The sequence below is a fragment of the Homalodisca vitripennis genome, chromosome X (genome assembly GCF_021130785.1).
Source record: "Homalodisca vitripennis isolate AUS2020 chromosome X, UT_GWSS_2.1, whole genome shotgun sequence".
In the NCBI taxonomy this organism is placed as follows: domain Eukaryota; kingdom Metazoa; phylum Arthropoda; class Insecta; order Hemiptera; family Cicadellidae; genus Homalodisca; species Homalodisca vitripennis.
The window spans coordinates 69,359,803-69,369,938 of NC_060215.1; the positions used below are offsets into that span (position 1 = coordinate 69,359,803).

At 35.5% G+C, this 10,136-nt stretch overlaps 1 protein-coding gene across 1 annotated transcript in view; it reads right to left on the bottom strand.

The window, feature by feature from the left end:
* The window catches only part of LOC124369151 (eukaryotic translation initiation factor 4H), a 31,091-nt gene extending 24,163 nt beyond the window's left edge, over positions 1-6,928 (bottom strand). Inside the window, exons 1-3 of the mRNA XM_046826931.1 lie at positions 6,796-6,928; positions 921-1,059; positions 64-274 (exon numbers count right to left, since the gene is read on the bottom strand). Coding sequence (XP_046682887.1) covers positions 64-274; positions 921-1,059; positions 6,796-6,827 — 382 coding nt within the window. The 5' untranslated portion in view covers positions 6,828-6,928. The remainder of the gene's footprint in view (positions 1-63; positions 275-920; positions 1,060-6,795) is intronic.
* Between the last annotated feature and the right edge of the window lie 3,208 nt (positions 6,929-10,136).

Sequence of the window (10,136 nt, forward strand, 5' to 3'; positions counted from 1 at the left end):
AATTACCAACTCATAAACATTTATTAAAAAACTATACTATAACATTTATTACAGACAACTTACCACCTCTCCCTCTTCCACGATCAAATCCACCACGATCACGTTTATCATCAGCAATATCAATTCTTACTAAATACCCATCAAGATCAATCGTGTCATTCAATTCTAGTGCATTTTTCAAGCTCTCCACATCTTCAAATTCTACATAGCAAAATCCTTTAAACACATCGGTTTCTCTGTCCTTAACAAGCCTTACACCTTTCACATTGATGCGCTGGAAAAGTAAATTAAGTTTTAGTATTACATAACAGATCTGATGAAAACAGCAACATAAGAAGTCTAATTTATTGAGAAATCTAATTTATTTTTCAAATTATTATTAAGTTTATAGCATAAAAAATTATAAATCCTAAGTTTAAATTTCATGTTACAAAGACATTAGTTTTAGGTTAAGTTATTTGGCAGGTAAGAAGTATAGTAAACTCCCACTACCAAAATCCTAACTAAATACAAACTATCTGAATAACAAATTATTCAAATTTATTAGGATTTTAATAAATTGAAAAATAACAAGTCCGGACCCAACTAGGAAGTAAGTTGGTGCAACATTTTCCAAGTTGTATATCTTTAGATACAAGTAATAAACAGGAAGTGAATTTGATTCAATAACCTAACAACTGCTGTTCTGACTTAATAGTTCATTGGCCAAGACTGTTTTATGTTAAAGAACGTTGAAAAGTTAGATTTTAATTCAAAGTACTTAAGACTACTCAAATAATACTTGATACTTCAAAATTTAATATTGGGAATATTAATTTCAATCAAGTTTGAATATTGATATTTGAATATTCAAATCAATATTGAATTTTTTATTAATTTCAAGCTATAACCTTTGAATTTTATTTAAAGTTATTACTTACACCAGGGCCTAATTCAGGATTCTCTAAAATCCTGGTGATATCACCTTGGACAATCTTTTTTGGTAGATTACCAATGTAAGCTGTGAATGGAGGCTCTGTGGGCATCCTCTTTGGTTTTTGTTGACCACCACCATAGCCCCTAAAAAGTACAACATATGTAGCATTAAAACATTTCATATATTTATTGCACTTCCTTAATACAAACTGTAGAGTAAAGTTACAGTATTTTAACTTAGTTTACATACAATTATACCATAGGAACATCTAATATTGTAATTTATTTATGACCTAATGGGTTAAGTGAAAAGAAAATTATTCAATGGTACTTCTTATATACGTTATTGTATTATTAAAGTGCACAATAAACTTAAATATTGGCCACAGTTAAATGTTCAAACCTTGAAAACATAACCCCTCTTTGGGTTCTATTTCACACCATTTTTAGCAAGTAAATAATTGGTTCATCGTGATATGACGAGAAATTGGGCTTAGTTATAAGACAGGAAAGGAAGTAATATCAGATTAGTGGTTGAGCAACGAAAATCGCCTGTCACAATACACACACACACACACACACACACATCATTCCTTGTAATGAACGAGGCAGCGTAAAGAGTGACAGTTGGCAACACCACCCCCACATGCCACAAATGATCCACCCCACTCACAACTAAACTGAGTAAAGACTGATCCACAGTAGAAACGTCACTGAACAATACAATTCACATCACTTGAAGAAATGACTGATGGTAACACTACGTTTGGCATGGATTGTATTGTGTTCTCAAGTGAAAAGGAGACAGAAAGTGCCTTGATCTGATTTGTAGTACTTAAGTTATTGGCGCTAAACAAACACCAATAACCTTACCTAGCTTTACTTTCTCACCCTTTTTTACTGACTGGCTGTTAGGAAACAAATTGTTCTTGTCAAAATACAATCTATGGGTAAAAATTCAAGAGACATTTTAAAAATTCACATACAATCCTCCCACTTTTCCCAGGTGCCCAAAATTCACAAATAATCCACGCTTAACCTTTTTTTTTTTTTTTTGTGCATGGCAGTCTAATTTACAGTTGAACATGGGAAAACCTAAAAATACCCTATTATCTTAGTAAGAAAATATGTTTCTAACCATAAATGAGAGGCCTATATAAATTATCTTTTGAGAAAATTGTTATAATCCCCCAAACAGTTAACAAATCAGCAACTACGACATAAATTCTTCCAAGTGGAAAAGGCAAGTGGGATTTTATTGTTTCTAAATGAATTGTGATTATCAAATCAGCAGTGTGGGCCATGTAACAGATATGTTTACCCCAAAACTTTACATACCAGTCATAAACTTCCACCAACATCCAGTTCCAGTTACATTGGATGCAAGTTATACAATGCTCTGCCGACATCTTTAAAAGCACTCAGAGGGAAACTACTAACAACAGGACTTCACAACTGGCTCTAGACAAGACCGTTCTATTCATTGAAAGAATTCTTTGACGCTACACATCAGTAAAAAGAAATAATTTCAACATTGTAATTTGTACTCACATATTCTTAATTGTTTGTACTGATTGTATAATAATTTTGACGCCAATACGTTTCTTATGTTGCTGTAAATAAAGATGATTCATTAACAACTAGAATGGCTCAGCACTCTTCTTATTTTTCATCCACCAATGTGTCATACACAGCAGAGTTCTCATACTGAGCTTCACCATTGATGTCCACCTCAAGGATGACCCAGAAAGGTGTTCAAATATCTGACAGCTCGTTATTTTGAAATACCTTGTGAACAGCAGCCTGACTGCACTGTAACGTATGTGGAGGTGAGAGCTAACGTGAATCTTCTTAAATACCATGCACAGACTTTCTGCAAAATGTTTTCTCCACTTCAGTAAACTCCATTTCTGCTACACCTGAGGTGATGGGTACAGTTGACCAATCACCCAAACACACAATGTTCAATTGTAGTGTTAAACCCAACCAAAGTCAGAAAGAATTTACGATGACCTTGACTAGAAAATATACAATGACAGTGCATATAAATATGCATCATAGATGTTTGCAAACGCAAGCTTCAAGTACATAGTTATTCAAGAACCATTTAGTACATTTTCAGCCGGAAAAATTATAAAATATCATAATATATTTAATAATAATCAAGTCCATGCTCTACAGAAATTTAAAAGTCAAAAACTTGACGAAACACTAAGTTAAAAATTGCAAAATTATGTTCCGGTGCAACAAATTTGTTAGCCAGAACCGTTCCGCATCCGTTACGAACTCATTAAAACATTTGTGATTGAAACAGCTTGACACACTCCTAGTGAAAGGCTACACAGAAAACTAACAAACAAGAAAAATATTGGCAAGCTTTAACCCTTTGTAATTGGGAGACCACTAGCGTGGCCAAAACTTATCTATCACTCAGCTCGGATGGAGCTCCCAAACAGTTCTCCCATCAGGTCACCAGACCACACATAAAGGCCAGCTGCATTCTACGTTCCCACTCGGTGCTTGCATAAGCATGTACACCACTTACTTGAATTTAAATAGCAGTGTTTGACCTTTGGCTCTTTAAATGGCTTGAGATTTAGATTAAATTCTCAATATGTACAAAGTTTATTGGCTTCAAGCTTAAAGCTTTATCAATTGTTTCTTTATTATTTGCTTTTAAAAGGAACTAGTAATATTAAGTTAAGTTATAGGTTGATCTGTTTTAAAAGTATTTTTATTTGCATTTTTTTTATTTTTATTAAGTAGGTCTCTAGTACCAACAGAATATACTTATTTCCATACGTTAAAATATTGAAGGGCGCACAACGTTACAATATTGATATTCGCGAACACCCAAATCTGAAGGTACAGTGTTTAGGCTCCATAATAAGATTTTGGGAAATTATGAGGTGGCAAATCACGAATTTGACGTTATCAACATATTCTGCTCATCCTCCTGAACAAAAAATATATATGGTTTTAGGGAGTGCAAATGACAAATAACATGATTTTAGAGGGTATATACATAAATAGTTAAGTTCTTAATGTTATGTTTGTGCTATGTCTGGATATTTGTAAATATTATCTGCAGGTGGGACTGATAGCGTATATGTTTTCTGAGCGCTCTGGGGCAGAAGTCAGAGATAATGTGTACTGTAGCTTGGATCGAGTGAGTGCGTGACAATCATGGATCAACCATCCACTAGTTCGACCAACCGTAGTGAACTGGTGTGTCGTAAATATTATCTGCGGCTGGAACTGATAGCGTATATGTTTTCTGAGCGCTCTGGGGCAGAAGTCAGAGATATCGTGTACTGTAGTTTGGATCGAGTGAGTGCGTGACGATCATGGATCAACCATCCACTAGTTCGGGTAATTCTAAGCAATATATGGGTCAACCTCGATTTTTCTCATATTACAATATAATGTTCCAATAGTCAATTAGAAAAGGAAATGACTAGAATTTCTTGCCGGAAAGCAGTTATAGGGAGCAGGCAACTCATATTACAATATAATGTTCCAATAGTCAATTAGAAAAGGAAATGACTAGAATTTCTTGCTGGAAAGCAGTTATAGGGAGCAGGCAACCGCGAGAATTATCTATTAGTGATCAGGGGCACTGACGTGATCTGGGCTTCAAATTTGGAACTACTCGAGTTAATTTTTTTTCTAAAAGAGCAAGCAGCGCGAAGCGCTGCGAAGTGGGCAAGCATCGTGCGTGATCTTCGTATATACTGAATCGATTCAGGCCAAAGGAATGACACAGATTCCTTTACCAGATTTTTACGGAGATTTTGTATTGGGCGGATTATATTGGTTTACTTTGCTTTCCAGTATGTAATTATGTGTTTAAAATTGTTTTACATACATTACCTACATTATATTGTAATATGTAATAACAATTTATCAGAAATCTTTAATAAAAAAAAGGATCACGCACGATGCCTGCCCGCTGCGCAGCGCTTCGCGCTGCTTGCTCTTTTAGAGAAAAAATTAACTCGAGTAGTTCCAAATTTGAAGCCCAGATCACGTCAGTGCCCCTGATCACTAATAGGTAACTCTAAGCAATATATGACCGTCTGGCGGTTGCCTGCTCCCTATAACTGCTTTCCAGCAAGAAATTCTAGTCATTTCCTTTTCTAATTGACTATTGGAACATTATATTGTAATATGAGAAAAATCGAGGTTGACCCATATATTGCTTAGAATTACCCTAGTTCGACCAATCGTAGTAAATTGGTGTGTCTGAGTGTTTTGTCGGGCATGTTAAGAGGTTACATTTCGACCGAAACGAGATTATTTAGTTTCTGTACATTCTGAGGAACACACTAATGGTAAGTGTTCTCTATTAATGTCCATTTATAAACGTATTCATATTAGGGGTATTCATGATGTATTAAGTTTTTTAAGCAGTACATAATTGCCTTTCCATTACAATTCAATTTATATTTCTGATCAGCTCCTCTAGAATTTGATATTTTACTGATAGGTACTATCTCGAGGGATGTTTTTCTTTCCTTGACATCAGTGCGTGCTTCGGCAGCACCTTCGGCCGGAGGCACTCGTCTCAACTCGATAACAACGAATTAATTTTTAGCTCGAAATATAAGAAAAACATTTTTCATTTGGATCAAAATTCTGCTCATTTCAGTATTATTTTCCATTTACGTTTGCAAAGATGGCGCCGCATCCGATGACATCATCACGAGATTGAATCATGGTCACAAAAGGTCACGTGATGCCCGATGTGGATGTAGAACATGGAAATATTGCTCCGCGCTTGAACTGTTGTTCCATTTTTTATGTTCTAGAACTTCGTTATTTCTCATTTCCACCCCGTCAAACATTATTTTGTTTTGTTCTGTAGGATGATTCCAAGTTAATAACACGAAACTCGTATTTTGCCGCTCCGGCCGTTAATGTGACAATTACCAGATTTTGTATAAATGACACTGAAATTGTGATAAGCATAAGTTTATTCAAGCACACTTTAGAAAATTCAAGGCTTTTATCGGACATCTGAAAATTTAAGTAGACTAGGCTATAATCACCAATCTTCAAAGGTTGACAGTCAAAACCGTCAGGATTATTGTGAAAGGTGGTTTTAGATTGTTATCAGTAGTGTTCCAAAATCTAATAATAACCGCAAAACAGATTACAGGAGACAGTGCACAGTTAGAATAAATAATAGGCCTCCTGCTCTGAGAACCAAATAGGTTCCATTTTGTTAGTCATCTAGTTCAAAACCAAAGTGAAATAAAGAAGAAAATTATCTGCTCCAATCAACATCAGTATAGCTTGTGACCATAAAACACGAAGACCTATATACAGTTAAAGAATAAATTATATAGGTTTACTGCTCAAAGGAAATAAAATTGGCCTTTTTCTTGAGATAAAAACTTCTAAATGGTTTCACATTTAACACTGTTTTCCATAATGAATATAATATAAAATCATTTTAGGAATAGGCCTGTCATTTAACAGAAATCATATCAACTGAAGTGAAATGCCTATCAAGCTTTTCAACCCCAATCATAATCACTACACAACCATGAACAAACAACATGCCAGAAACATGTGCTCGGCAACAATCTCAAACTAGACAAGTTGTTTTATTTAGGATCAGGTCTTTAAAAGAATTATGGACTTAAATTTGTGAAAAATAAAGCTTGAACCAATAATAGCATACGAATTTCCTACCCTAAAATAGACTCAAGTAAACTAAGACTCAGAAATTGAGGGAGGTTGGTATAAATACAGTACTACAAGTATTGAGTTAATGATTAAAAATAACTAATAATTTATATCGGATTGCAAAAACAAAGTGATTAAAATCAACGGTAACACTATTAGAATGAATTAAAACTAATTATTCATCACCTATAATCTCCATAACGTGCCGAACCAGCCATTTTGAAACTGGCCTAGACTTTGTCGATGGACTACGAAGTACGAATGTATAAGGTAGCCTTTGATTATACTCGATCTCTGGTCTGTTCAAGACTGTAGAGAAATGGGAGCGCCAATCGTACACGTGAGATTTTTTTGTGTTAACAAGTAAATTACCGCGAAAATGTCAATCAATAGTTTATACAACAGTATGAATTTGCTACTGAAGAGACTCCATAATGAAGAATCATATAACACCGACAAATATTTAAATCTTACTATGCCAAATTGTGGCTTTTCGTGGAGCAAAAAAAAAAACGTGTGACGAACGCGCTTGAAAATAACTAGGCTGTAAACAAAATTTTAGAGCAGCTGCGCTATAGCACCACAGGCAATCTGCGTGTTTCCAGTCGTGCGATCTTTTAAGCACTCCTTTCTCTCACATTGATAGGCATTAGACATAATTTCATAATTCGCCAAGAAGAATTGTATCGTCAATAATACACATAACTGCTGTTTAGTCAAAGTCCAAATCTCTTTAATGTATGATTAATCATTTTACAAACAATATTTTTCGCAAATAATTTTACTTTTTTATTATCTGTACTTAATATATTTGTTTATTTCTTGTGTTATAAGAATGAATAAATTCAGAATTAGGATTTATAATTTTATTTCTTATGAGTACAATTGTATCAAAAATATACTACTCTCTCTATATACTATACAACTTTATACACTCTTTCCATTTAAATCTTATCTGAAACAAAACAATATCAATAAAACATATGTTTACGAAATAAATTTTTATTTCACAAAAGAGAAAATTTCATTTTTTTCACTCTATTGAAACACTAAAATAACGAAGAATTCGAAAAATTTTATGGAAAATATAACGTACATTTAGCAAGGGATTATAAATGCAGCCAAAACTTATGATGTGAAAGATTCGTTTAAAATGTGTTAAATGTGCCTAAAACTGCTTGGGCAATAATAAACGGAGTACAACGAGGTAGACGTCTGGCTCCTTCTACAAATCTGAATTTTAAAACAGGATAGATTTATTCAGGATTCCTTGAAATTTGAAAGCCATTTCGATAATTATTTCATGTCGTTAGCCCATTGACAGGCATGCCGCCTTGCATACACTTGATATATTATCTTAATCAACATTAACAACAAAGCCGTTGCATCCATGGGTCATCCTCCTGTTAATGGTACGGACTTTTCCACTGTTGTACAGAGACTGAGGGCAAAATGTCAAAATATCTTGCGATATTAATGGTTTTCAGAATGGATGTTCAAATAGTGCTACAAGCATATATTGACAGTTACCTCAATTCATTTTTTATTTAAAAATGGAGGCTTTCCAGCTTTCATTAAAACAGCGAAAGTTATTTTAATTAAATAGAGACGATCCTGAGGAATCGAGTTATTACCGCCCGGTTTAAATACCTCCCGTTCTCAGTATAGTTTTTGGAAAATTATTTATGAGTGGGTAGAAAGCTACTTTGATAATTTTCATATTTCAAAAAAAACCCAATTTGGATTAAGGAAAAATAAAGGTACAGTCTCACGCAGTCTCAAAATTAGTATAAACTGATTACGGCGGATTAGAGAGAAGAGACATGTTCCAAGCGTATTTCTCGTCCTCTCCATAGCTTTTGACTGAGTGCATCATTAGACACTGCTGCGCCAGATGGAGAGATGTGGTGTTCGTAGTTTGATACTATAGTCGAATAGATATAACTTCCGTATTGGAAGGGTGTGGAGGGGCAGCGAGCAGTGGGGAGTCTGATGCCGCGGTGTTGCCGCGGTGTTGCCGCGTTGGTGCGGGCACTGCCGTGAGCGGTCACTTTCTCACCGAACACTGAGAAGAGAACATCAGACGGTGCGCGCCAGCGTACTTACCAACAAACAACGCGTCAGTGTGTGTTGTCTTTTGATTGTTTACACTAGTAATCAGAAACGAAATTTCTCTAATTTAACACAGATATGTGCGATATTAATATGTTACCATTATACTATATAATAATCTACAACTACTAAATAATTCGAACATCGTGAAAGACAAATAATTTGGGTACTCTGAAAACCTAATATTGCATTCACAGCACGAATATATTTATTGCGGGTGCTGTCAAAATACTTCAAACACCGTCAGCATACATTCTGTTAACGTATATTTCCTGTGTTCCTTGGTCAGTTTGCACTCTATATTCGTCTGCAAAATCTCTAAAGTCACTAGTTTCACTGTCACTGTCATCTCCATTCACGTGAATTATCATTTCCTCTACTGCTGTTTCAATGAGACCTTCTTGTACCCACGCTTCTAAAAACGATTTTTTGTGTGCTTTACGATATCCGTCCATTCTACGGTTGTAACTTGTTGAAGTCCTTCTTCGGTTAACCTCCTAACTTCAGTCATGTTAAATGTTTTATTGTTCCGAGCAACGTGTCCCTTAACTTGTGCCCAAACCATCCATATTGCATTGAAATGGCAATGGTAAGGTGGCAGTCTGACAATTTTATGTCCTTGGGCTTTAGCCATCTCATCTATAATATACTTGGGGACCGGTGGTTTATTCATTTCACATATTTCTAACAACTCGGCTTTTGTAAAATCTTCTGCAAATTGTATGTTATGCTCGCGAAGCCATGCCTGAATTTCCGCTTTTTTGTTACCTTGCGTTGGGGCCTTATCTAAAATCTTGGAGTGGTATGGGGCGTTGTCCATAACAATAACCGATGGAGCAGAAAGGTTAGGTAGAAGTGATTCTCTGAACCATTTTGAAAAAGTGTCATGGTTCATTTCTTCATGGTAGTCTGTGGTTTGCTTTGAAGCAAATAACAAGCAACAATTAGGAACAAACCCTCCAGATGTACCAGCGTGCAGTAAAATAAGCCTACTACTTTTGCCAATATGCCTTTGCCGATGTGGCAACAGTGCCTGTTGCTATGGCAACCGCGTCAGACGCTCCTCGCTCCTATTGGTCAGGTAGCCAACCAGGCAGTTCTCCCTCTCACTCCAACGTCAGAACGCCCCAGCACGCCGATACGGAAGTTGTATCTATTCGACTATAAGATGGCTCTCGTCCTACACCAATGACTGAGAGCAGTGTGTGCATGTTGCAAATGTAGTATCTTCAAAGCAAAATTATGCTATTAGGTCCCGCAGGGTTCTTTATTAGGGCTAAGTTTTTTGAAGATTGGTGTTCAATTTTAAGAGTGTTATCGACATCGAACATAATATGTTCGTTAAAGGACGCTCAAACTCTTCGAACATTTTATTACGTTTAGACACCAGCTATGTCTAACCAAAGAGGGTCATT